Consider the following 27,239-nt stretch of genomic DNA (forward strand, 5'->3'; position numbering starts at 1 on the left):
ACTTGACACTCAGTAATCAGCTCTGTGCCTTTGTGTCCTGTGGTGGACCAGCAAAGGCCTTTCACTGAGACACTGGTTAGCCCGGGAAATCCTAGTCCCTCCGCTTTCAGAGCCATTGCTTAGGCTCTTATCTAACACTCAGAGAGTCTTATCTCACGGCTGTTACCTTCGGTCGAGTTCTGAATCACTGAAGGAAGAATCAGAGTGAGTAACTCCAACTGGAAGATCTTTGTCCTGGCAGGAAAATTAAAGTGTCAGAAGTGGAGCAGCTTTGAGAGCTATTCTGGAGAATATACCCTCTTTCTCCAGTGCCTCCCTCACCCATGTCTTCTCCTTTCTGTTCTCTAAGCCCATGGCCAGTACTACACAAGAGGAGTACAGGGGCCTCACAGAGATAGGTGGCTTCCGGTTCAATTATTCCTTCACCCAGAGGTGGGCGGGAGGCATGGCGAGGGCCATGGAAGACTGAAGAAAGGCGATGGAGGTTATACAAATGAGAAGGGGGAAGGGCGTGAGAAATTCAAAAGGAAGAGGTGCTTCTGGAGGAGAATGTAGTGGGAAGCCCTTCCTTGAAGGGCCCTTGTAGGGGCTGGCAGGATCCCCAGTATGGGCCTTTGGGGAAAGCGGCAAGCCCTTAGGAGCACCAGGGTCAGGACCCATGATGGCATCTTTCAGACTACTCCTAGGATAGACTGTGTTCTCTTGATGACAAGACTATCCACCAATAGGAAGCTGAGGCTGGAAGCAGGTAAAGGCAGCAATAAAACCCCCCAAGATCTTCATAAGCCACATCTGATCCTTCCCAGGCAGGTTCCCTTTCAACATGTGGAAGGTGCTTGTGATTCATACAGAATCACAGCCCAACCACTAGGACCTTGACTAATTTATAATCCCAGTGTGATGCTACATGTTTTCCTAAAGGGGACAACTCAGCTTGGCTTTGAGCTCTCAATCATTTCAACAACCACTGGCAGACACGAGAGGCTCAGCAGGTCATGCAGGAGGGGGCAAGGTGGTGCCACAGGCATCTGAGGGCACTAGGGGTAAGGGGGGAAAGAGGGGCTTTGCCTAAACTAATGAAGATTGATCACTGAAGTCTACATGGTTTGATTTGGGGCTTCCATATGGTTGGAGTTCCAGTTCTTGTAGCCCAGTTCTTTTTGAAGTCTGCCTAGCACAGGAGTCCTTTAGTATCTAAGAGCAATAGATCTGAGTTAGAGATGAAAGTTCCTTGAGGGAAGAGGTGGAGGATTAGTAGTAAGTAGGAAGGGAGAGACACCATGTGTTTTACTTACTGGCAACACAGTGGATACCGTTTTGGGGATCTGATTGGACACTTTCCATGGGAATCTTTATAACTGAGGGAGGAGGGAACTGGGGCTGGAGAGAAACAGTGGGAAAAGCTGATAAATTCCACCAATACTACAGTGTTGGCTTTCTTGCCAAGATGGAAAATACATGCGTCCACAGTGTGCAAACCACCATCCTCCTCATATCCAGACTAGACAGTGGGTGCTGCAGTTACCCTGGGGCCCGCTGAGGACACTAGAAAGGACAGACTCTTGCAGGAATGTTACTCATCAGAACAGTCTCAACTGTTGTGGTAACCAGTCACTTGGGAGTGAACCTCACACAATAGCTGAAGACGTGTATAAAATGAATTTATGTAAGCTGAATCCCGTTTTTCCATCGAATATATCATATAAACCAGAGATGCTTTTTCCCACCCCTGAAATAGTTCCTGGCATGAGGTAGCCACCCAAATATTTATCGAATGAATCAGTGAAAGAATAATACTTGTCTTTAAAAGGCACTTAGACTCTCAGTTTCTTTGTTCTCAGAACCTAACTTTGCAAATCATCTAAATCATCAACAAGGGGGAGTTCCCTGGTGGCCTTATGGTTAGGATTCTGGGCTTTCACTGCTGTGGCCCGGGTTCAATTCCCTGGTCAGGGAACTGAGATCCTGCAAGCTGTGCAGCACGGCCAAAACATATCATCAATGAAAAACATGTGAATGGGGATTATGGGCCCCTTACGTTCTGGGAAGAGGACAGTAATTAAGGGCCAGGGGAATTCTGGCCTGTCACTACCATCAGAAGATGGTTTAATCGTCACCAGTCAGTCAGCAAGGGCTTGCCTATGAGCAGCTTTGATCTGCAAAAGGCAAGATTGCTTGGAGAATAGTTCACGGTGGAGGCAGGGATGTGGGTTTGGGTCAAACTGGGAGACTGGGAGCCAGGCATGCTGTTAGGAAGGGCATGGGCGGCTTAGCGTGTTGGAAATGATCGGATTCACAGTCGGAATATGGTTTCCTCAGTTCCCTCCTAGACATGTAGCCTGTACGTCCATCTCGGGTGAGTCACTTCCCTTTTGGGGGACAGTTTCATCATCTGTCATGAACACTTGAACTAGACAATCTTTTTCACTAACATTTTGTGATTTACTATAAGTTCTGGACTGGCTTCTTGTCTGTTGACTCCCTGAGTGTTTTGGGGTGAGACGGGGAGGAAGCACGGGAGAGGAGAGGGGCAGATGGGGCAACTGAGACTGAGAGGCCCCAGGCATCTGGGGAATGTAGTCACCCTCCTTTCAGGAGGCCACGTGCGTCTTCCCCCACCTCTCTGCCCAGGACCCTGTGGACAGGCCCAAGCAAGGCTTGTCCCCAGTCCTCCCACTTGCCCAGGAGTCCAGTCTACTCACGAGTCCCTACTAGGCCCCTCCCCCTGGGCCTGCTCTGTTCTTTGGAGGTCAGTCCTCATAGCCTCCTCCATGACGGGGCCGAGTCTTCTGCCCTGTCCCCTCAGGGACCTACACTGCTGCTGTAATGGCCCCAAGAGCCCACAGGAATGGGGGAACATAGGCATGGCCAACTGACTTTTTCCTGGATGAGAGGGCTCTTCACTCTGGCCTACCCTGAGGGTATTCACATGACTAGACACGATCTCAGCACACCAGACTGACACGGGGCCCAGGCAATCGCTCCTGGCTACCTGAGAAGCCTCCCCACCCCGGCCCTGGCAGAGGTGGAGGGAGGGTCTCTTGATCCCTCCCATCAGCCCAGGCCTCACATCTTCCCCACCTCCTCGTCACTGTGCTCATGGGCCCCTTTCCTTTTCTTCTTATCTGCCTCCTTTTTCTCCTTCTCTGGAAGGATGTTGTCAATCCAGGCCAAATCATGCTGGGAGAAGATGAGGTCCAGAAGCCTTCGAACGATGATGAGGCCCAGGATCTGTGGTGAGAGTTCAGAGAAAACCGTGGGCTCAAGGCCCCAAACTGGGGCACAATTTTTTTTCCTCCCTCAGTCAGCTATGTTCAGGGGCTTTTTCTGGCATCTTTGGAACATTCTCAAAGCTCCCCCAAACCATTGTTCACCTCCCACCCATCTTGGTTCCTGTCATCCAGCCTCCCCTCAGCTGAGTGGCGATGCCTACCAGCGACCCAAAGGCACAAAGCCTGTGACCGCTGTGGTGGGGAGCCGGGTGGGGGCCGTGGGTGGAGGACTACAGTTATCCTTTCAATTAGTGGCTCTCAGACTTGACCTTGGATCACACCACCTGGCAGGCTGTTAATACCCACACTGCTAGGTGCGGGGTAAGTTTCTGACTCAGAAGGTCTGGGGTGGGGCCTGAGATTTGCATCTGTAACAAGATTGCCAGGAGATGTTGACGCCGCTGATTCAGGGATTACACTGTGAGACCAAGTGTCCCCATGCCCCCATTTCTGAGAGCTGCCAATCTCTCTGCTAACAAACGGAATAAAGCATACCGGCATATCTAGAATTTTTAAAGCCAAGTCTAGAAAGTTTGGTTCTGTTCAGGATAAACAAAGGCAAAACATGTGCTCTTTGGAGAAGATTAAACACTGACTTTTAATAGATGCAATGGGTCCAAGTAGCTAGTTATGAGTATTGTCCTTTCACCACCAAGAACCAGCCATTAGATGAGGTCAGGGAGAAAACCAGCCGGATTTAACACTGGGTCCTCACTGACCCTGTGTCTTGGGAGCAAGCAGAGCTCAGGAGTTGGTCAGTCCTGGTTTTTAAAATTCCTGGCTCTGAAAACAGAGCATGGTTGCTAGGGACTGGGGTAGGGAGAAGGGCTGTCTACATAGGGACAGCACAGAATTTTAGAGGTGATGGAGCTGTTCTGTATCATGACTGTGGTGGCGGAATCGCTGCTCTGTGTTTTTTCACAACTCACAGAACAGCAGGGTCGATTTTCCTGCACGTAAATTAAAACTATCAACATGGGGAAGGTGTGAATCTTCGCCCTGCTCCTTCCTGGTTGTGTGACTGACTCACTCACACATGCTCTCTGAGCCTCAGTTTTCCAGTCTGTAAAATGGTAGTTCTTTAGGAAAGGTGTGGACTAAGGGAAATAGCACTCAGTACATGCCAATTGTGACGATCCTTTCCCCTCCTCACCTCTGAAACCCATGAGGGCACTGTTGGGGAGGGTCCATTTCACTTTCCCTGGAGTGGTGGTTCTCAGCCTTGGTTGAACATTTATGCTTACCTATAGATGTACTATAAATACCAATCCCTGGGTTTCTCTAAGAGATTCTGAGTTCATTGATTTGGGCTGAGGCCTGGGTGCATGTGCTTTTAAAAAGCTCCCAAGTGACTCTTATGAGCAGCCAGGGTCAAGACTCACTGACTCAGAACCCTGCCAGGATATTTCAAATCCTACTCCGTGTCCTCACTTTGGTCCCTAATCCAGCCCTGCAGGCTTTAGGGCCCACCTAGGGCTTCCCCCAAGCATTAGCCCACAGTCCCCCCTCCCATTCCCCATGCCCCAGCAAGGGCAGAGGCCACTGCCCTCCATGGGCGATCCAGGTGCCAGATGCAACATGTTGTTGGCTTTTCTTCTTTTCACTTTTAATTTTGGAATAATTTCAAACTTACCCACAATTTCAAGAATAGTCGAAGAATGCTCACATACTTGCTCCAGCTTCTCCAAACAATGACATGTTAATGACATTGGACTCTGAAGTTCTAAATCTCTATTTCTAGCTCTCCCCATCCCATCCCCCCATTTATCTTTTCGAATTCAGTTATATTGAAGGGTGAAAAATTATATTTAGTGTAGATCTGCTTCCGCACTTGGTTTGAATTTTGGCAGTGGGGAATTCAGTCTCCTTGTTGAATTTGCCCAGCTTCTCCATCGCACCCCAGAGTTGGGAAAGTTGGTTAGCTTTTGCATTCTCACTGAGCCGCCCTGACCTGAGCTGGGTGAAGACGGGCGTGTGGGCTGTCACTACAGCATCCACCCACCACATACAACTTCCCTCCCCGTCTCTCCTCTCCATTCCACCACACACATCCCCCACCCCAGCTCTACTTGGCCTGAAGTCACAACCGGAATCTTGATCTGTGTCTGCCTTTGTGACCCTGAGAGAATCAGGCCACTGTGGAGGAGAAGGCTAGGGTGGGTCTCCCCCTGGACACCTTCCCCACCTGAACCTGCTGAACACGAGGGGGAAGACTGCGCTCATCTTACCATGACTGGGAAGATGATGGCGGCCACCGTAGACTTGAGGATCCAGAGCACAGCCAAGCACAGTATCTGCACCAGGGTGAAGAGGTGGATCCGGCGCAGGGGCACGTGCCGCAGGAAGGCATGGTCCGGCTGGTGCTTGGCCGGCATCAGGAAGAGTTTGCAGCGATCCCAGAACTGGTGAGGACGGAGGAAGGCTCAGCCAGGCCATGGGGACCCTGGTGGCCCTGCTGGGGGCTTGGGTCTGGTGAAATGGGTGCTGCAGTGGGGTCTCATAGAGGGGAGCCCCTGGTCAGGCCTTAAGGATGCAAAGGAAGGGGACTGGAGGTCTCGGAGGATGTATAATGAGATCTTATGGTGGGGGAGTGCTGAGCCCTTGTTGAGGGCTCAGCCCTGGCGCTGGCCCCAGTAAACATTGCCCACATTCAAGGAAAATGCAACTTAACAGCAACACAAGCTATCCAAGACATCTGGTGTATCATGGTAAATAAAGAACAAAACAAAACAAAATGTTTTCTTCTGTGCAAATTGCCTTAGAGAAGAGAGAGGTGTAGTGAAATGCTCATAGGAGTCAGCTCGATCTGGGTTTTGAATTCTGAGCCTCAGTTTCCTCATCTGTAAAATGAGGATTAGAGGACCTAAGGGGAGAGGCTTACCTGGATGCCATTCAGGGAGGCCACACCCATGTAGAGGAAGACTCCATACAGCACTGGCAAAGGGATGCACTGAAACGAGAGGGAAGGAGAGCTCTGGACTGGGCCTCTGCCCAAGGCAGGCTACGGGTCACCCTGTTCAGGGTGACTGCTGAGCCACAGAAGCAGCCTGGTCAGCCTCGGCTTTCTCCAAGGGGTGAAAGAGCTGGATGTTTGGAGGAATGAAGCGTCTGTTAGCAGATCTGGAGCCAGAGTGTCACTGGGGAAGGAGATGGTCTCTGGGGCACTCCTGCCCTCTTCTCTAGCCCAGTGGACAGCTGCTCTCCCAGCCTGGTTCCCCCCCCCCATCCCCCTTTAGGCCCTGCAGAAGCCATGTGGTCTGGCTGAAGATATACCTTCTGGAACATGGCAATTCCCCACAGACTGCTCATTCCTGCCAGCCCCTTCCCACCTCCAGTGCCAGCTAAGGGCCCCCACCACCCCGCAAACTACATTGCTCAGCTTGCAGGGGGCTGGGGACCTTTGATGAGCCGACCTACTAATGAGTGGGGAGCACCTGCTGATGAACAAACCTCGTGCACCATATACGATCAGGTAAAAAAGAATCAACAGAAGTGTATGAAGTAACCCCTACTGGCTGACAACCAACTGCTGATGGTTTGGTGGGTATCTCTCCTTCCCATCATGCTCACAGGTAGTTTGTTGGCTTTTTCAAAAGTTGGGTCATGTCACTCATACTGTGACTCCTTAGAAGACGTCTGAGCAATGTCTCTCCAAGCTGAGTCTTTGCTTCTTTCACCCTTCCCTTCACCTGCACCCGTGGCTCAGCACTGAGAGCAAGGCTGCTCTGCTTGCTCCCAGGGCAGCTGTGCTGAACACTTATGAGAACACAACGTACTGTGTCCAACTTTTAGAAGGCATTTAAGAATGTTGGCAAATCCAAACAAATCAATAACCTCTCGGTTAAAATAAATTAGGCTGTGTTCATTTTTTAAACACAGAGCATGATTTGGACCCATATGCTATAAACCTTAAACTACAACACTTGAATTTAAAGAAAGGAAATCTGGGCCCATTGCATCATTCCATTTGTACATGGCTTATGAAGTTTTTGCCTAATTATGAAATAAGGTAAAAATTTCAATCCATCAACAGACTATTGTTTTAATAAGATATATATATATACAAAACGGAATATTATTCTATTACACAGCCATAAAAAATGAAATATTGCCATTTGCAACAAAATGGATGGACCTAGAGAATATCATACTAAGACAGAGAAAGACAAATATTTTATGATATCACATATGTGGAATCTAAAAAATCATACAAATAAATCTTTATACAAAATAGAAGCAGGGACTTCCCTGGTGGTACAGTGGTTAAGACTCCACGCTCCCAATGCAGGGGGCCCGGGTTTGATCCCTGGTCAGGGAACTAGATCCCGCATGCATGCTGCAACTAAGAGTTCACAAGCCACAACTAAGGAGCCGGCGAGCCGCAACTAAGGAGCCTGTGAGCCGCAACTAAAGAGCACACCTGGGACTTCCCTGGTGGCACAGTGGTTAAGAATCCGCCTGTCAATGCAGGGGACATGTTTGAGCCCTGGGCCTGGAAGATCCCACATGCCACAGAGCAACTAAGCCCATATGCCACAACTACTGAGCCTGTGCTCTAGAGCTCGTGAACCACAACTACTGAAGCCCACAAGCCTAGAGCCCATGCTCCGCAACAAGAGAAGCCACCACAATGAGAAGCCCGTGCACTGCAACAAAGAGTAGCCCTCGCTCGCCACAACTAGAGAAAGCTCGTCGTGCACAGCAATGAAGAGCCAATGCAGCCATAAATAAATAAATAAATTTATTTTAAAAAGTTCATATTAAAAAAAAAAATAAAGAGCATGCCTGCTGCGACTAAGACCCGGTGCAACCAAATAAATAAGTAAATAAATAAATCTACTTTTAAAAAAGCAAAACAAAACAGAAACAGACTTACAAAGAAAAGAAACTTGTTACCAAAGGAGAGAGGGAGGGGGAGGAATAAGTTGGAATATGGGATTCACAGATACACACTATTATATATGCAATAAACAACAAGGATTCACAGTATAACAGGGAACAATATTCGATATCTTGTAATAACCTATAACGGGAAAATTATCTGAAAACAAATCTGTACTAATCAGCCTCAAAGCGTGGGAGCAATTAACAGAAATAAAATCTTAAAAGACTAAGCTATAGGGGCTTCCCTGGTGGCACAGTGGTTAAGAATCCGCCTGCCAATGCAGGGAATGCGGGTTCGAGCCCTGGTCCGGGAAGATCCCACATGCCGCAGAGCAACTGAGCCCCTGTGCCACAACTACTGAGCCTGTGCTCTAGAGCCCACGAGCCACAACTACTGAAGCCTGCTCACTGCAACAGAGCAGCCCCTGCTCGCCACAACTAGAGAAAGCCCACACGCAGCAACGAAGACACGACGCAGCCAAAAATTAATTAATTAATTAATTAATTTTTTAAAAAGACCAAGCTATAATCTGTAACAACACAAATTTAAGATGGCTTAAAACTTCCCTTTTACCCTAATGAGTGTGAAAACCACATCAAACTGAGTTGTCTTAGTTTATAGTTACCAGTGACTGATTATCAAGTCTCTTCATTATCAAGCCTAGGAAATTGTCTCCAGTCTTGTCATTTGCAGGCTGAAGCAGCTTTCTCAGAAAATCCTAATGGCCCATGACATCACAAGTGATAGTGCTGTGATCTAGAATTCTAGATTAATCGGTGCAAATCTTTCTTGGATCTCCAGGGAAAGGCCCTTTTCAAACATTAGTGACACAGTCAAGTGGCAAAAAGGTGCCTCTGGTGTCAGCTTTATACCACCTACTAAAGCAATGAACAAGGATCACAGCCCTAGAAACATAAGGACATCACAGCCTTCCCATATAATTTGAGGCTGAGATCATGAGAACAACATGGGGACCAGAGGGGGCATTTCCACATGGTCAGGACTTCCTCTGAGGCAGAATACAGTAACCCACAGTCTTAATGAGCTGTGGTGAGTTGCAGGCAAAAAAAGGAAACAAAACAAACAAAAAACCTTTGGGGCTTGGGATGAACTGAGAATCTGCAGAACTGAACGTGTAAGCCATTTATGCTGCCCATCAGATACATGGCCACTGCATGCCTCAGTGCCCTCGTTTGGCAAGATAACCAAATATTTGCAAATTGGTGATGGAAGGACTGAAGATTATTGTTAGGGGAAACACTGACCGAAGCCGCCCGCCCTGGCCAGGCAAGATAGCATCCACTCACGTGAGTCATCTTCCGACAGGAGGTCCTGGTAAGGAACGAGGAACTAATAAGCTACCACGAACAGGAGGAATTCGGGAAAGTTCAAAGGAGAGAGGAGACACCAATCTATATGTCCTACCAATCTTCCAGAATCCTCACTGGAATCATCTTGGCTGAGTGATGGGCGCGCCACCAAGAAGTTCCCTGAGTCAGAATGATGGGCCAGAGAGAACCCGGAAAGTAACCCAATCGCCATAAAACCCGAGACTTTACGTGGCAGAGCAGTTCTCCCGGGTACCCTTACCCCGCTGCTCTCGGCCCGGGCGCCCCTTCCCAATCAAGTCTCTTGTTTTGTCAGCATGTGTGTCTCCTCAGACAATTCATCTCCGCGTGTTAGACAAGAGCCCACTCTTGGGCCCTGGAAGGGGTCCCCCTTCCGGCAACGTTATCACTGATCCTCTAACAAACATCACTGTATCTAATATCAGTCTAACCATCCATTGATACGGAGAGGGGGGTGGGGGGTAATTTTGTTCCTTGCTGCTCAAAGTGTGATCTTTGGACGGGCATAATTTGGTACCATTGGTGAGTCTGTTAAAAATGCAGACTTTGGGGGACCTCCCTGGTGGTCCCATGGTTAAGACTCCATGCTCCCAATGCAGGGGGCCCAGGTTTGATCCCTGGTCAGGGAACTAGATCCTGCATGCTTCAACTAAAGATCCCGAGTGCCACAACTAAGACCTGGCACAGCCAAATAAATAAATTAATGGTTTTTTTTAAAAAAATGCAGAATTTGGCGCCCCCCCAGACCTACTGATCCAGTATCTTCATTTAACAAGATTCCCAGGTGATTTTTAATACACATTAAAAAAATTTTAACATTTTTATTGGAGTATAATTGCTTTACAATGGTGTGTTAGTTTCTGCTTTACAACAAAGTGAATCAGTTATACATATACGTATATCCCCATATCTCTTCCCTCTTTTGTCTCCCTCCCACCCTCCCTATCCCACCCTTCTAGCTGGTCACAAAGCACCGAGCTGATCTCCCAGTGCTATGTGACTGCTTCCCACTAGCTATCTATTTTACATTTGGTAATGTATATATGTCCATGCCACTCTCTCACTTTGTCCCAGCTTACCCTTCCCCCTCCCTGTGTCCTCAGGTCCATTCTCTAGTACGTCTGCGTCTTTATTCCCATCTTGCCCCTGGGTTCTTCATGACCTTTTTTTTTTTTTTTTAGAGTCCATATATATGTGTTAGCATACAGTATTTGTTTTTCTCTTTCTGACTTACTTCACTCTGTATGACAGACTCTAGGTACATTCACCTCACTACAAATAACTCAATTTCGTTCCTTTTTATCCCTGAGTAATATTCCATTGTATATATGTGCCACATCTTCTTTATCCATTCATCTATCGATGGACACTTAGGTTGCTTCCATGTCCTAGCTATTGTAAATAGAGCTGCAATGAACATTGTGGTACATAACTCTTTGAATTATGGTTTTCTCAGGGTATATGCCCAGTAGTGGGATTGCTGGGTCATATGGTAGTTCTATTTGTAGTTTCTAAGGAACCTCCATACTGTTCTCCATAGTGGCTGTATCAATTTACATTCCCACCAACAGTGCAAGAGGTTTCCCTTTTCTCCACACCCTCTCCAGCATTTATTGTTCGTAGATTTTTTGATGATTGCCCTTCTGACTGGTGTGAGATGGTATCTCATTGTAGTTTTGATTTGCATTTATCTAATGATTAACAATGTTGAGCATTCTTTCATGTGTTTGTTGGCAATCTGTGTATCTTCTTTGGAGAAATGTCTATTTAGGTCTTCTGCCCATTTTTGGATTGGGTTGTTTGTTTTTTGATATTGAGCTGCATGAGCTGCTTGTAAATTTTGGAGATTAATCCATTGTCAGTTGCTTCATTTTCAAATATTTTCTTCCATTCTGAGGGTTGTCTTTTCATCTTGTTTATGGTTTCCTTTGCTGTGTGAAAGCTTTTAAGTTTCATTAGGTCCCATTTGTTTATTTTTGTTTTTATTTCCATTTCTCTAGGAGGTGGGTCAAAAAGGATCTTGCTCTGATTTATGTCATAGTGTTCTGCCTATGTTTTCCTCTAAGAGTTTGATAGTGTCTGGCCTTATATTTAGGTCTTTGACCCATTTCGAGTTTATTTTTGTGTGTGGTGTTAGGGAGTGTTCTAATTTCATTCCTTTACATGTAGCTGTCCAGTTTTCCCAGCACCACTTATTGAAGAGGCTGTCTTTTCTCCACTGTATATTCTTGCCTCCTTTGTCAAGATAAGGTGACCATATGTGTGTGGGTTTATCTCTGGGCTTTCTATCCTGTTCCATTGATCTATATTTCTGTTTTTGTGCCAGTACCATACTGTCTTGATTACTGTAGCTTTGTAGTATGGTCTGAAGTCCGGGAGCCTGATTCCTCCAGCTCTGCTTTTCTTTCTCAAGATTGCTTTGGCTATTTGGCGTCTTTTGTGTTTCCATACAAATTGTGAAATTTTTTGTTCTAGTTCTGAATACACATTAAAATTTCAGAAGCCCTGGAACAGAACTCTACTGGAGGAACTGGTACAAAAATAGGTGAAGTTAATAAGTGATATAGAAAAATTAATAAAAATAAAACCACTAGTAACTAGGATCCAACTTGCACCTCCTAAATTTGTAGCACCAGGGGGACCTCTCTTCTGTTGGCTACATAAAAAAGAATTAAAATTTTCAACTAAAGTATGGTCTTGGGTAGACAGCTCTCTAATGTAAGTTCTCTATGAGTCTAGTACTTGGCTATGCCTAATTTGACAGAACTAGGCAAACTTACAGTTGAACAAAGTTAAACAAGTTTTATGGAAAATTTTCTTGATTGGAAATAAATTCTGGGATTAAATCTAAGAATTCAGATCTGGATTAAGTTGTATTTTTCATTAACTGGCTATACCAAATATCTCTCCTTTACCTAAACTCAATCTAATATTTATTACTGGTGTCAGCTAGTGATAATGCTTTAATCATCTAACAATTTTGAAAGCCTTGATATATACCTTGATACAATCAAATCAGAAATCTTATAATCAATAAAAATCTAGATGTCTTCCATGCTATAAAACTTATCAAATAGAGTAGTGGTTAAATAAAATGATTGTATATATTTTTCCTCTCACTGTAAAAGAACATGAGCAGGCAAAATTTTCACATCCTTTTGTGATTGAATGAAAAGACAATATCAGAGCATTTGGAGCTATAATAAACCCCATAAAAACTTTTTCATTACCGCCAAAGCAATAATGAATATTTCCCCATATCTGGCATCTTATCCTATTTATAGAGCCCATTTAGGTTTTTTTTGGCTGTGCTGGGAGACTTACAGGATCTTAGTTCCCTGACCAGGGATCAAACCCGGGCCACTGCAGTGAAAGTGCCAAGTCCTAACTAACCACTGGACTGCCAGGGAATTCCCCCATTTAAAAAAAATTATTTATTTATTTTTGGCTGCTTTGGGTCTTCGTTGCTGCAGGTGGGCTTCCTCTAGTTGCAGTGAGTGGGGGCTACTCCTCATTGCAGTGCTTGGGCTTCTCATTGGTGTGGCTTCTCTTGCTGTGGAGCACAGGCTCTAGGCACGCGGGCTTCAGTAGTTGTGGCACACGGGCTTAGTTCCTCCGCGGCATGTGGGATCTTCCCAGACCAGGGCTCGAACCCATGTCCCCTACGTTGGCAGGCGGATTCTTAACCACTGCACCACCAGGGAAGCCCCCGCCATTTGTTTTTATAAGATGCATAAATTAATACAGAAATACAGTCTACAGCTTGGGAGTTACAACATTTGTGCTGAAAACTGCAGCAGGGGACTTCCCTGGAAGCACAGTGGTTAAGACTCCGCATCATGATCTGTCAGTGGCCCTTTCACTTAATGCCTTCAGAAGGCTTTCCTTTCTTGAATTAAGCTAAGTTGTAGTCACCCAATCTTTTGCAGCTATTTTTCCCTTTGAATATCTTTTTACAAGCTAATTCGCGGTAAGCTTGTAAAACAACAAAGACTAAAGAACCATGATGTTAATTGATTTGTTTACAATGGAAAATATTTCTGGCTTGAGAACCGGTGCTGGGCGCAACCAAACAGGTTTGAGGTTGGATATTTTTTTAACGGATGTTTCCATTTTGCAGGAAACAGATTGCATGTGGGGGGTGGGGGGCAGGCAGGTTTTTTAATTTAAAAGAGTGTTTTAAATGGCCAGGGAATGTCTACTTTTGCGGAGAGGCTGCCAAAGAGCCATTGCGCCTTAACCAACTCCCACACCCCCACCCAGGCAAATTCATATGTTAAAGTCTTAACCTCTAGTACCTCCGAATGTGACTGAATTTGGAGATAGGTCCTTTAAAGAGGGAATTAAGGTAAAATTAAGTCATATGGATGAATCCTAATTTAATACAACTGGTTCTTATAAGAAGAGACACAGGACACATTACATAGGACACAGACATGCACACATGAGGAAAGACCATGATCTACTTCTAGAACATAAATGTCTATTGTTTAAGCCACCCAGCTTGTGGCCTTTTGTTGTGGCACCCAGAGCAGACTAATACAACAGGTGAGTGGCTGGAATGGAAAGCCTTTCTGGGGGACCCATGCTCCAAATGCACACCCCATTGCTATCATCTCTTCCAGCTGATCTGGAAGGACACGAGCAAGAGGGGCTTCAAACAGTGTGGGAAAAAGTCACCTATGCACCCAAGACATGCAACAGAGGAGCAGAAAACAGGCCCCAAGAACAAGGACAGAAGCCTCCCTCCCCCCTGCAAGTTTTAAACTTCAGAAAATAGGTGAGCAAGGAAGCCATAAACCACAACATGGAAACACAACCAGCTTGAGACGCTACTGATTTAAGCAAGGATGGCAATTGGCAGAAATATCTGTGGGAAGGGTCCTTCAGAAAGGTGAGGGTGGGCCGTGGGAGGGGCGGGAAGGAGCAGTGAGGATGGCCTGCTGCTGCTGATGAAGGATGCAGCATTACAGAAAACAGTAAGAATGGTGAAACATGTCTGGCCTGATAGGACCCTGCCTTTTTAGGGGCCTTGTGGGGAGGCTGTTTCCCCCTCTGGGGCATCGGATCAGTGCCTTCTCAGGTGGACAGGGCCCTAGCAGAGGGTGCGGAGCCTCACCTGCAGGATGGGAGCCAGGAAGACAGAGATCCCTGTCAGGATGAAGACAATGGTGCCGGTCACTCTCTGTTCCCTGGCAGAAAAGAACACATGGTCAGGGTGGATTGGGAGATGCTCCATGACCATTCCAGCCCTCTGTGGCCACTTGAAGGTTGTGTCCGAGGCTCTGGCCTCTGCCTTGCTGCCCTATTCCAGAGAGTAAACCAGTGACCTGAGGACCAGCTGCCCGGCACATGGGAAGAGAGGGAATCCGACTGAGGTGAGGGCATTTGTAGGGGTGTTCAGGAGGTTATCCGGTGCAGTGGCTAACAGGGGGTGCTTGAGCCAGACCGACTTGGGTTGAATCCTGACTCTGCCACTTACTAGCTGTGTGGCATCAGGCAAGGCCCTAAATGTCTTCAGCATTAGTAGAATATGACTAATGGCACGCACCTCAGGGGTTGTGAGGATGAAGTGGGATATGAAGTGCTTATTATCCCTGCCCTTTGATTATAATAAGATCCCACGCTTGTAGGGCATGACAGATGAGGATTTAGGGGAAGGGGGCCCGGCCGCTCTCAGAGCAGGTATCAGGGGCTGGAGGGCAGGTATGTTTTCTGGAGTGCTCACACCCAGGCACAAGTCCAGAGCTTGGGGCTCTGGGGCAGATTGCTCAGGCCCAGCCACCTGGGGCTCAGGGGTTGGGGAGGGGACCCTGCCCTGACCATAGGAACCTTGCTCAGGGCCGGCTGGGCAGCCCAGGAATTCCAAGGTAGTGAGGAGAAGCTCTTAGGACAGCCGTGTATGAGAATGCCAGGGTCTGATGTGGGCTCACCCCAGAGGTCCGAAGGGGTGGACGATGCGCTTCCCTGCCTGAAACATGCGCGTGAGAGGAGGGGCGAGTGAAGGAAGGAAGTGACAGGCCATGGGCCACAGCCCAGGGCGTGGGAGTGGTCCCGGAAAGGCTTTCTGGAGGAAGGGAGATTGAGCAGGACCCGAACCTTGCTTTGGGGGATTTGGGGGACGGCACGGCTAGGGAGTCTAGAGGAGACAAAGAGTGAGGTCCGAAGGGGCTCTGTGGGGACTCTTGAGCAGCCTGTACAGGTGAGAGGTGAGGGCATGTGTAGGGGCCGGGCTGTACTCACTGGAATCTATTAAGAACAAAGCACCACTTAAAACTGACTTTTGTCTCCCTCTTCCCTCCCCTCAGGGATATCACTCCTGTCCCTGTGGTTCCTGGGTTGTGAGAGAAGGGGCCCTAGTCACCCAAATACCTTGATGGTAAGAAAGACCTGCTTTCACTCCCCACCGTCCCCAAGCTGACCACTCCTGCCCAGGTGGCCCTCACGCCCTGACCACCACCTACCTGACCCCCAGGAACTGCGGCTGCTCCCCAGGGGCGCTGGTCTCCGTCTCCATCTTGAGGCTGTCGATGTGGGCAATGGAGATGACTGTGGCAGCCACGTACCAGGGGAGCCCCATGAAGGAGCAGAGAGCCATGAGGATGCCCACCCAGAACAGGTCCAGATGGTAGCCAGCAGCCTTCTGCAGGGGCAGTGGGAGGGAGGAAGCTGTCTAGGGAGCCTGTTCCCAGCCACCTGTTGGGGTTGGGTGGGGGAGACGGAACTCTCCCAAGGCAGCCATTTTGTGGAACATGTTTTGAGGGCTCCCCGTGGGCTTCTATACAGCACCTGGAGAGGACTGCCACCCTGAGGTGGTCAAGCCTCACCAACCCCAGGGTTTGGTGAACCAGGGAACTGATGCAGGTAAGGGAGGAGAGGGGTGTTCAGGCTTGGAGAGGCCCTGGGTTTGGGTCCTTGGGAAGAAGGTCTCCTACCCAGCAGCCCAGTATCTCTATAATTCCCTAATGAGGGGTCCCAGGTGGGGCAGGCCTAGACCAGGCCGAGAGTGACCCAGGTTGGGATGGGGGAGAGAGTAGTCTGAGTCTCCTCAGACTCAGAGGCAGGGAGGACAGTTGGCAGGGCCAGGAAGGCTACAGATGCTCCTCTGCCTTATGGTAACGGGTCAAAATCCCCTTGTTAGGATCTGTTCAGACTCCCAAGTTCACTGTCAGGAGATAGAGCAGGCGGGTCACTTTGGGAGAAGGAAGGCGCCGTGCCCAGTGGCCCATCCTGGGCTTGGTCCTCGTCCTCGGAGCCTCCCCGCTGGCCCTTCTGGCCTTACCCACATCTGGAGGTCACATTCTCCCCAGCCCCGGAACTCCAGTCTTCTGCCCTCATATTTTGCTTCACAAATGGCCCAACATTTTGAAAGAAGCACCTCCTCCCTCCTTCCTTCCTTCTGACTCTGTGGAAAGAAAGAGATTGTGCCCCTCCTCCTAGCACCAGCCTTACCCTCAGCTTGTTCTCCTTCCGGTTGACTATGACGGCCGTGATCTGCTGGTCCATGAAGATCAGGATGGTCACCAGCAGGGCGGGCAGGATGCTTACCAGGTACACCCACCACGGGTTCTTCCCAAAGGGGGCCACGAACCAGCCTCGGTCAGGCCGCGTGGGCTGAGCAGAGCAAAGGAGAAGGCCCTTTTCTCTCTCCCTTGTCCGGGTGCACTTGTTGTCTAGCCCGCTCTCCCACACTTCCCACTATTCCCACACCTGGGGTACTTTTCAAGTGCAATCTTATCCCTTAAAGACATTAGGCACCTGCAACTTTAAAGAGACCCCGGAGGCACAGACTTGGGAAGGGCGTGGTGTCTACAGAACAAAGGAGATGGTTTGGGAAACAGGGAGGTGCCGAGTCAGGGGGCATTGGTAGAGAGCTTGTGGTCACTAACTGCAAAAGATGTTAACAAGAAATGGAAATGTGGCCCAACAGCAAGAAAAAAGAAAATGATGGGCCCAGTGCCTGATGCTTTCTGCCTCTTCTCTGAGTCATCTGTCTGGGGAGGTCATAGAATTGTCTGCAAAACACCGAACATTAATTTAGACTTGCGTATTAAGAATAAAGGATTATCTGTGCAGGAGCTGGGCTGAAGTTTATCTTTTGTTCACTTCAGAGAAAGAAGTACTTTAAATTTCAAGGCCAACATGAGTTTTATGAGATGTTTAAGCTGAAATAATATTGCAAAGGTCAAGCCCTCAAAGGCAGGGAGGGTCAATTCTAGAACCTGTACCTCCCAGTCCAGTTTAGACGGGTGGAGCTCCTTGTGAGGGAGCTGGGCTCAAGCGGAGCTACAAGCAAATGGCACCAACTCTAGACTAATGGGAAATTCTGAAGCAGTGGCTCCCAAACTTAAGCAGGCCCCAGAATCTCCTGGAGGGCTTGTCAAGTTCAAAGCCCTGAACCCCACTCCCAGACTTTCTGATTCCATGGGTTTCGAGTAGGGCTGATAATTGGCATTTCTAACAAGTTCCCAGATGAGGGCGAGATGCTAGTCTGGGGACCACACTTTGAGGATCACTGTTTTGGTTTTTTTGTTGCTGTTTTTTGTTTTTGGCCTCGCCACGTGGCTTGCGGGATCTCAGTTCCCCGACCAGGGAATGAACCATGACAGTGAACGCCCAGAATCCTAACCACTAGGCCACCAGGGAACTCCCAAGGATCACTGTTTTAAAGGATCATTTTCAGAAGATGGCCCAACTTGTAGACTGCCATGAGTGAGGGAATTGTAAACCTGTAAGTGGAAATCAAGGGGCTTCAGCTGGGCTGGAGAGTAGATTCCAGCACCTTCCCCATCCTGTGGCTACACAGCAGGAGTTCATCGTGGATATATGTGGTTTGAGGAAACCACTGTCTTAAAGGACCGCCCCTAGCAGGCCGTGTGGGAAGGGTGGAGCATACAGAGAACCCACGTGGTCATTTGGCTGAACACATAAAAATTTGATCAGCATAGAGGGGAAAGGATCTGCAGCTGGTGGGCAGGAGGAGAGAATGCACAGAGCAGGGGCCCTGGGCAAACCTTGATGACGCTGGGCACGAGCAGCTTGGGGGTTGCCAGGCCAAAACAGGCATCAATTCCACAGAACAGCAGGATGGAGAAAATGATGGAAAAGTCAGCTACTAGGGCCCGAACCTGCAGAAAAGAGATGAGCAAGTCAGAGAAGCTCCTGCCCACTCCAGGCAGACCCCGTCCTCCAGTAGTGAAGAGGAGAGCTGCTGAGAGCTTGAGCTCCAGAGGCAGAAGACCCATCTTCAGCTGTCTCAGCGAGTGCTAGTCACTCTCTAAGTTGGGTGAACCTGGTGACACTCCCACCCATCACTTTTCATTTCCAATACTTGGTTTTCCAAGACCTTTGTGTTTTTACCAAAGTGATGGCTGTGAAATGGTATGATCTCATTCTTCTCTGCAACACTAAATTCCAGGTGGCAACATGGCACTTTGTAAGTATTAATTTGAGGGGGAAAAAAGGTGGTGATAAAAGAATATGACACTAACATGAATTTTATTTCATCCTTCAGGCAATAGATATTCTCAGATGCAGTCACTGCTCTGGAATTTTTATATAAAAGGCAACTTAAGGAAATGATCTGGTTGGAAGTTGGAAGGAAGGGAGGGAATTTGTCTTGAGGAGGCATCCGTGTTGCAGGTGAACTATTTTTTGCTCAGTTTGTATTTTGTAAATCTTCCCCAAAAGTCTTTTATTTAGTCTTTACAAAGTATTGGCAAAAATTCAATTTTCATATCAAAGATATTTTTCATCATCATCATTATTATTATTGGTAGTAGTAGTAGTAGAAAATTTATTTAAGATGGCTTTAGAAGAGTGCTCATGGGGTTTCTGTTAGAAGAGCATTGCTAAAAATCTTCTCAGTGCCCCTCCTCATTTCATAACTGTTGCTCACATATGCAAGTGCTGTTTTGATTAATAAATGATTTATTCTAGCCACAGAACAGTTAGAAAATGAAATTAAAATAGCAGTTAGCATTTACAATAGGTAAAAAAAAAATCAAGTACCTAGGAATAAATCTAATAAAAAATGTGCAAGACCTCAAGATCAAAACCTACAAAATATTATGGAGAGAGAGAAAAAAAAGACCTTAATAGGAACTTCCCTGGTGGCACAGTGGTTAAGAACTCACCTGCCGGGCTTCCCTGGTGGCGCAGTGGTTGAGAGTCTGCCTGCCGATGCAGGAGACACGGGCTCATGCCCCGGTCCGGGAAGATCCCACATGCCGCGGAGCGGCTGGGCCCGTGAGCCATGGCCGCTGAGCCTGCGCATCCGGAGCCTGTGCTCCACAACAGGAGAGGTCACGACAGTGAGAGGCCCACGTACCACAAAAAAAAAAAAAAAAAAAAAAAAAGAACTCACCTGCCAATGCAGGGGACACGGGTTCGAGCCCTGGTTCAGGAAGATCCCACATGGCTGTGGAGCAACTAAGCCCGTGCGCCACAATTACTGAGCCTGCACTCTAGAGCCCACGAGCCATGACTACTGAGCCCGTGCACCACAAATACTGAAGCCCGCGCACCTAGAGCCCATGCTCCACAACAAGAGAAGCCACCGCAATGAGAAGCCCTCGCACCGCAACAAAGAGTAGCTCCCGCTCGCCACAACTAGAGAAAGTCATGTGCAGCAATGAAGGCACAACGCAGCCAAAGATAAATAAATAAAATAAATAAATAAAAGACCTTAATAAATGGCAAGGTATACCATATTCAAGGATTAGAAGACTCAGAATTGTCTCCCCAAATTGACATTTAGAGTCAATATAATTCTATCAAAATTCCAATAAGTTTTTATTTTGGTGAAATTTAAGATTCTAAAATTTATGTGGAAATGCAAAGGGCCAAGGCATTATTGAAAAAGAAGGACAAAGAGGGAATGTTTGGTCTGTAAGATATACAGACATTATCGGTTTTAGAAATGAAGACTGTGATATTGGCATACGAATAAATCAGTTAAACAGAATAAAGAACCTTGAAACAGATCCCACCACATGTGAACATTTTATATATGGCAAGGGAAGCACTGTAGAGTAGTGGGAAAAGGATGGTCTTTTTAGAAAAATGTAGTGCTGGCAGGAAGATCACCTCAGTGCTTTGTGACGACCTAGACGGTAGGATAGGGAGGGTGGGTGGGAGGCTCAAGAGGGAGGGGATATATGTATGCATATAGCTGATTCACTTTGTTGTACAGCAGAAATTAACACAGCATTGTAAAGCAATTATACTCCAATAAAGATGTAAAAAAAAAGAAGTATAAACATAATGTACACATGAAACTTATATAATGTTATAAACCAATGTTACCTAAGTAAATAAAATTTCCTCTTTAGTTTGTAAAAATAAAATAAAATTTTAAAGTGCTGGAACAATTGGCTATCTAAATAAAAAACAAACACTCTCTCACACTATATGTCAAAAGAAATTCTGGTAGATTATAGATTTAACATGAAAGGAAAAACAATGAAGCTTTTAGAAGATACCATAGGAGAATATCTTCTATCCAATATTTTCCTTGAGGAAAAATTGGATATATTTGATTACAGTGAAGCTAAGAATTTCTATTAATCAAAAGATACCATTAAGAAAGTAAGGGCCTCCCTGGTGGCGCAAGTGGTTGAGAGTCCGCCTGCCGATGCAGGGGATACGGGTTCGTGCCCCGGTCTGGGAGGATCCCATATGCCGCGGAGCGGCTGGGCCCGTGAGCCATGGCCGCTGAGCCTGCGCGTCCGGAGCCTGCGCGTCCGGAGCCTGTGCTCCGCGACGGGGGAGGCCACAACAGTGAGAGGCCCGCATACCGCAAAAAAGGAAAAAAAAAAAAAAAAAGAAAGTAAAAAGGTTAGTCATAGAGCAGAAGATATTTGCAACACATATGATCACAAAAATGTTTCTATCCAGAATATATAAAGAGTTGCAAACTGGAAAGAAAAAGACAACCTGGATGAAAATGTGCAAGAGATTTAAACAGGCTCTTACAAGAAGAAAGTCAATGGTCATCTAGAGTCTCTCATACAGAGTGAAGTCAGTCAGAAAGAGAAAAACAAATACTGTATGCTAACACATATATATGGAATATATATATAAAAAAAAGAAATGGTCATGAAGAACCTAGGGGCAGGACAGGAATAAAGATGCAGACTTACTAGAGAATGGACTTGAGGACACGAGGAGGGGGAAGGGTAAGCTGGGACAAAGTGAGAGAGTGGCTTGGACATATATACGCTACCAAATGTAAAATAGCTAGCTAGTGGGAAGCAGACGCCTAGCACAGGGAGATCATCTCAGTGCGTTGTGACCACCTAGAGGGGTGGGAGAGGGAGGGTAGGAGGGAGGGAGACACAAGAGGGAAGAGATATGGGGACATATGTATATGTATAGCTGATTCACTTTGTTATAAAGCAGAAACTAACACACCATTGTAAAGCAATTATACTCCAATAAAGATCTTTAAAAAAAAATAACAGTGACTTCTTTATAAGTCACTTCTTTTAAAATTACAACTCAGTATAAAAAAAAAAAGAAAGTCAGTGGTCATATCCATTAAACACATGATAAAATTTTCAACTTCATTAGTCATTGGGGAAATAAATGGAAAAAACCCACAATATACTACTAGGCTAAAGATAAAAGTCTGACAATATCAAGTGTTGTCATGGGGCTTGACAACAAGGGAACCCAGTTCTCTCTGATCCAAAGTCTGTGCTCTTAACTTGAAAAAACCTCAGTGAGCAAGTGCTGATGTGGTGTCCATTCCATCAGTTGGACCAGAACCCTCTCAGGGACTCAGTGGTGGCTTCCATGTGAACTGTCTGACTGTAGGGTGAAGTTACCTTGGTAGGGAAATAGCGGCTGAATTTGAACTTCTTCAGGGTCAGGGTCATGGAGTATGTCCCGAAGAAAAGGATGAAGGACATGAGTGCCAAGTCTGGGATGAACTGGCAGGAATTCCCAAGTAGGCGCCCACCATAGTTCAAACACTCCTTTTTGCTCAGCAGGGACCAGTCCAACGCTGTGAGGTTAAGGGGATTGTACTTGGAGACCAAGACAGGAGAGAAATAGTCAGGGCCTTCCTGGGAGGTCAGCTGTTTCCTCCCCACTGCAGTTTCCAGGCAGACCACGCACCCTTCCCACCCTCCAAGGGGCCCCAGCCCTCCTGCCCCATGACAGGGCCCAGCAACAGAGTGATGATCCCGGGGACAGGCTGTTTCAAGGAATGACAAGCAGGAGGTTCCCTGGGAAGGTTAGGAGCTGACATGTGTTTCTTCATTGAGTTCTAGGATGGACTGCTTTGTGCATGAGGAGGAAAAGTGCAGGACTGGCTCCCATCTCAGTCAGTCAACCGTGGGTCCTGCCCACAGCTCCTTCCTGGAGTGGGTCACGTTTATCGTCTCCTCTCCTTCTTCTATGCGCACACATTTTGTGTGCATAGAAGAAGGAAAGGGCTCACACCCCGCCCTTGTCAGACCTCTCTTGGGTTAATCACTTCCGTCACTTGACCTTTGGTATCCCAGATGCCTAAAATCCAGGGCACACAAAACAATTTATATATATATATATAAAATACACATTCCTATATATATTCTTATTTATGTTCCTAAGTATGTATAGGTACATATACTCATATATCTATATTCACACGTGTATATTAATATCTATGTTTCTAAGTGTAATAGAAGGAGAGTGATGTATAATAAAATTTAATTTATATTTTGAAAAATAAATGTGCAAATATTCAGGAACCTACCTAATGAAGTGAACAGATGTTTGCAGCTAGCCACAATGTATGTTTGTATTAAGAGAAGTGTGGTGGTTTGATATAATAACGGTCCCCCGTGGATCACGGCTCCCTGTGCCCACACTCCTTTGTGATGTGACACCAGCACTCCTCCCATCCAAAGGTGATCCCCCTTTGAATCTGAGCTGGCAGGCTCTACTTGTGCTGCCCGTTGCTTTTTCAGGTTAATCTCCACATGCATATTACAAGCAGGCTGGAGGGCAAGGACCACATTCGTTTCTTAGATGTTTTTCGAACCATCATATCACCCGCACACAGCGCCTTACACATAGTAAGTATTCACACATAGGCACTGACTGATTCCAGTTTTCCTCCCTCAAAATCAGATATTTGAGAAAACCTTAGGTTAAATTGCCATTGAGCAGTCCGCTGCCTGTGCAGGGGTAACTTAAGGGGCAAGCTTGGGGACGCTAAAAGTCCAGAGTCTCCTCCCAGCACCGACCAGGTGCTACCCTTTTCCTGGTTCTCTACTTCCCACTGTTAGTGCCACTTAGGCTAGGGGTCTTCTCCTGACGGCCACCGCTCATCATTATTGGGAAAGGCAGACCAGACCTGGGGCCCTCGGAGACACATGAGTGCAAAGGACAGATCAGATTCAGAGAGCAGGGAGCATTAATAAGCTTTCTGGGGCTGGAGGGTAGCATTGTTAGTTAGGAACTGGGAGTCCTCGGTAGAAAGGCAGGGAAGGAGGTAGAAAGATGGGCGGGAACATTTACAGCCTTGCACAGCCCTCACCTCAACCCTCACCCCCACCCCCCGTCGTGTGTGTGTGTGTGTGTGTGTGTGTGTGTGTGTGTGTGTGTGAGGGAGGGAGGAGGGGGAGGTTTGTGCGCAAGGATTTCATAAAATGAGACAAAATAGGATTTTGACAGTATATACTTAAAATAAAAATATTCATTTTCACAGCTCTGCGGGTGACCCTGGTGTGGGTGTGCAGCAGGGTTAATCTCTGCAAGTCTGGTCTAAGTTTCCCAAATCTTCTCAATCTCCCCACAAACATAAGCCCTTGAATGTCTGACATGAAGAAAGGACTTACCAGAGAAGTGTTGGTGTTTGGTGGCGACGTGGCTGAAGCATTGAATGCGGTTGTATTCGCTGTGGATGAGCACAGGGCATGGGGAAGGGTCAGCAACTGCTGGGTGGGGATCCTGCACCCCACCCCAGGCCCCGCTCTTTCCCATTTCCTTCCAGTTCCTTAGAGATGAGGACTGGGAGCTGCACCCTTCACTCTCCTCACTTTGCTCAGGGAGGGCAGGGTGGTGGGAGGGAGCCTGGGCCACAGCTCCGACAGTCTAGCTGGGCCGGGTTAGGATAGCTCCTGTCTGACATGGAAGGGCTGGCTTTAAAAACTGCTGCCAAGACAAGATGCTAACACAAGTGGGTAAATACTGTGCCTTGTGCATCCCCACCACCCACTTGACCAACGTCTGTGCTCTTAGACTTGACATTTCCAAAGAACTTACGCTTTGCCCCGCACTGTGCCAAACCGTTACATACGTCATCTTGCTGAGTTCCTAAATCTCCAAGAAATCTCCACATTTTAAAGATGAGGTCACTGAGGCCCAGAGAGACTAAGTAACCTGCCCATTGCCCAAGGTCACGCAACTCACTCTTGGAGGAGCCGTTATCCATCCCAGGCAGGCTGGCCCAGAGCCTGCACACCTCCCGGCTCTACACGACGAGCTTCCTTCCCTGCCCTGCCCCCCTCCACACACACTTCCTTTCCCTCCTGCCTTGTCCATATTTTTTTTTTTTTCAGGACCCCGGAGGTGCTGCTCTCAGCTGTTGGCTCTGCATCCCTCATCCACAATCCCCTGCCCCAGCCTCAGTGTCCCTAAGTGCAGCAGAGGAGGGTTCCCTTCGGGGGCCATGGGATGAGTTGAGAGGAGCTGTAAGACCCTCCTTGAGGGATGCAGCCGTTTATTAAAGAGGCAGCTTTGGAGGTCACCCTCTCTCTTGCTCCTGCACCGCATGCATAGAGGAGAGGGGCCAGGTTCTCCTCGCCTTCATCCTCCAAGGGAAGACTGACTCAGCAATTCCTCTGCAGCTGATTTAAGGAGGGAGGGAGGAGGCTCGGCCAGTTTGCTAGCAATACTCTAAATGCATTGTAAACCCCATTTAGCTCCTGCTAAGGACCCAGAGGGAATAAGAGGTTATTCCCGAAGCTTCCTTCAACCTCTCACAAACTGTCATGGGGTGGATGTGATCACAGGGCCCTTCTATGTTGCCTACTTCTGGGGCAGTTGGGGCTGGGAGTGGCTAAGGAATTCAGTCTTGACCTAGCGCAGAATATTCTGAGAAGTTCTACAAACCCAGAGTTTTGTTACAATTATTCTGAAGAACGCTTCACTTAAGAGAAGTCAGGGACATCTGCTGCTTTTCCTCACACTACTGACCAAAAGAACGTGATACACAGTTAACAATGGAGCAGGGAAGGTGAGCAGGAAGGCTGACGCAGGGGTCCCCTCGCAAATGCTACAGGACCTCCAGCTAACACTCGAGCCTGGTGAGTGTAGACGCGCTTCCATTGCCCAAGGTTGTCAGATCAGACATTCTTTTGATGTCTTCTGCTTAGGCTTTGCCATTCTTTTATATCGAGAACTTTGTGAGGTTTATCTGAAAGCCACTTTGAGATGAAGAAGGAAGAACCGTAACATGGAAAATCCTAGAAAGGGTCCAAGTATCAAATATCTTTAAACTCTAGTGTTTACAAAGTGGTACTCACTTGGGGTTGAAAGCAGCCACGTCAGTGTGTGCAGCATCCGTAAACAGAATACAGATCAGTTACCATGGAAACAAGATTAGATTGAAAAGCGTGCCCCGAAACGAGCTCTGACTGATACAGAGTGACAAAGAGTGACAGTGTGCCACACAGTCAAACTGGGTTTTGCAGTAACACTAGGATTATGGAACAGCTAGTAAACGAGTGGCCCATGGACTGGGAAAGAAACCCTCCTAGTCAGCTCCCCCCTCCCCAGTCTCCTAAACATCTAGAATTTTCCCTTTCATATTCTCCTAATCAAAACTAACTTGTCCTGTTTCCAGTTCCTTTACTCTCCATGAAGAAACTGAAAACCTAATCTCACGATGGCTAGTTGCTAATAATGACTCAGTTTAATAGAGCAGTAGTTCTCAAACTTAAGCATACATGAGGATCACCCAGAAGGCTTGTTAATATACAGCTGGCTCTATCCCAGAGTTTCTGATTCAGCAGGTCTGGGGTGGGGCCTGAGAATTTGAATTTCTAACAAGTTCCCAGATAATTCTGATGCTGCTTCCAGGGACCAACTTTGAGAATCATGGCAATAGCATGACCCACAAGAATGAGGTGACATGAGGCACCTGGGCAAGGCCAGCGGGGACACTGTTTGGAGGTAGGCGGACCCTATTACAGTCCTCAACTCCTACCTGATGTGCCCTATTCCTAGGGAACCCCTATGTTTGGTTTCTCCTGTGGACAGATGATTCCCAGAATGGCCAAAGTTCCACATATGACCCTAGAATTTGGACCATTTCTGAAAGAAATTAAGGATGTGTACTTCCAAAAGCCATGTTTGTGGGAACATTTGTGTTCAGTGCAATGGATCTGTAGTCCAGAGGGTGTGAGCAGAAAACAAAAGTGCCCTGATGGGGCTTAGTCCACAGAGATGGGATTTGCTCTACAGTGTGATGACGAAAGCCTGCAGGTAGGATCTCCTCACTCCCCTGGGCAAGCAACATGCCCTGGCTCAGGACAACAGACAGCTTCACCTACTGCTGCGTTTTAATGAAATAACTCAAAATGAATTATAGGAAAAAAAAGAAGAGAAAAAAATTGTCTCGACATCTTTACAAATTCAGAGCAGTGACAGAGGGTGAGAGGGTACAACCAAAACTATGTTCCCTGATGTCAGAACAACTTTATCTTTACAAGGCCTAGTCTAAAGTAGAGTGCACAA

General features: G+C 47.2%; 1 protein-coding gene across 1 annotated transcript in view; it reads right to left on the bottom strand.

The window, feature by feature from the left end:
* Positions 1-199: 199 nt before the first annotated feature.
* The window catches only part of SLC4A5 (solute carrier family 4 member 5), a 92,385-nt gene continuing 65,345 nt past the window's right edge, over positions 200-27,239 (bottom strand). The window contains exons 15-25 of the mRNA XM_060117779.1: positions 24,338-24,396; positions 22,337-22,537; positions 18,521-18,634; positions 16,959-17,120; positions 15,971-16,149; positions 14,626-14,698; positions 6,154-6,222; positions 5,501-5,674; positions 3,082-3,231; positions 1,296-1,380; positions 200-234 (exon numbers count right to left, since the gene is read on the bottom strand). Coding sequence (XP_059973762.1) covers positions 200-234; positions 1,296-1,380; positions 3,082-3,231; positions 5,501-5,674; positions 6,154-6,222; positions 14,626-14,698; positions 15,971-16,149; positions 16,959-17,120; positions 18,521-18,634; positions 22,337-22,537; positions 24,338-24,396 — 1,301 coding nt within the window. The remainder of the gene's footprint in view (positions 235-1,295; positions 1,381-3,081; positions 3,232-5,500; positions 5,675-6,153; positions 6,223-14,625; positions 14,699-15,970; positions 16,150-16,958; positions 17,121-18,520; positions 18,635-22,336; positions 22,538-24,337; positions 24,397-27,239) is intronic.

The sequence above is a fragment of the Mesoplodon densirostris genome, chromosome 14 (assembly GCF_025265405.1).
Source record: "Mesoplodon densirostris isolate mMesDen1 chromosome 14, mMesDen1 primary haplotype, whole genome shotgun sequence".
In the NCBI taxonomy this organism is placed as follows: domain Eukaryota; kingdom Metazoa; phylum Chordata; class Mammalia; order Artiodactyla; family Ziphiidae; genus Mesoplodon; species Mesoplodon densirostris.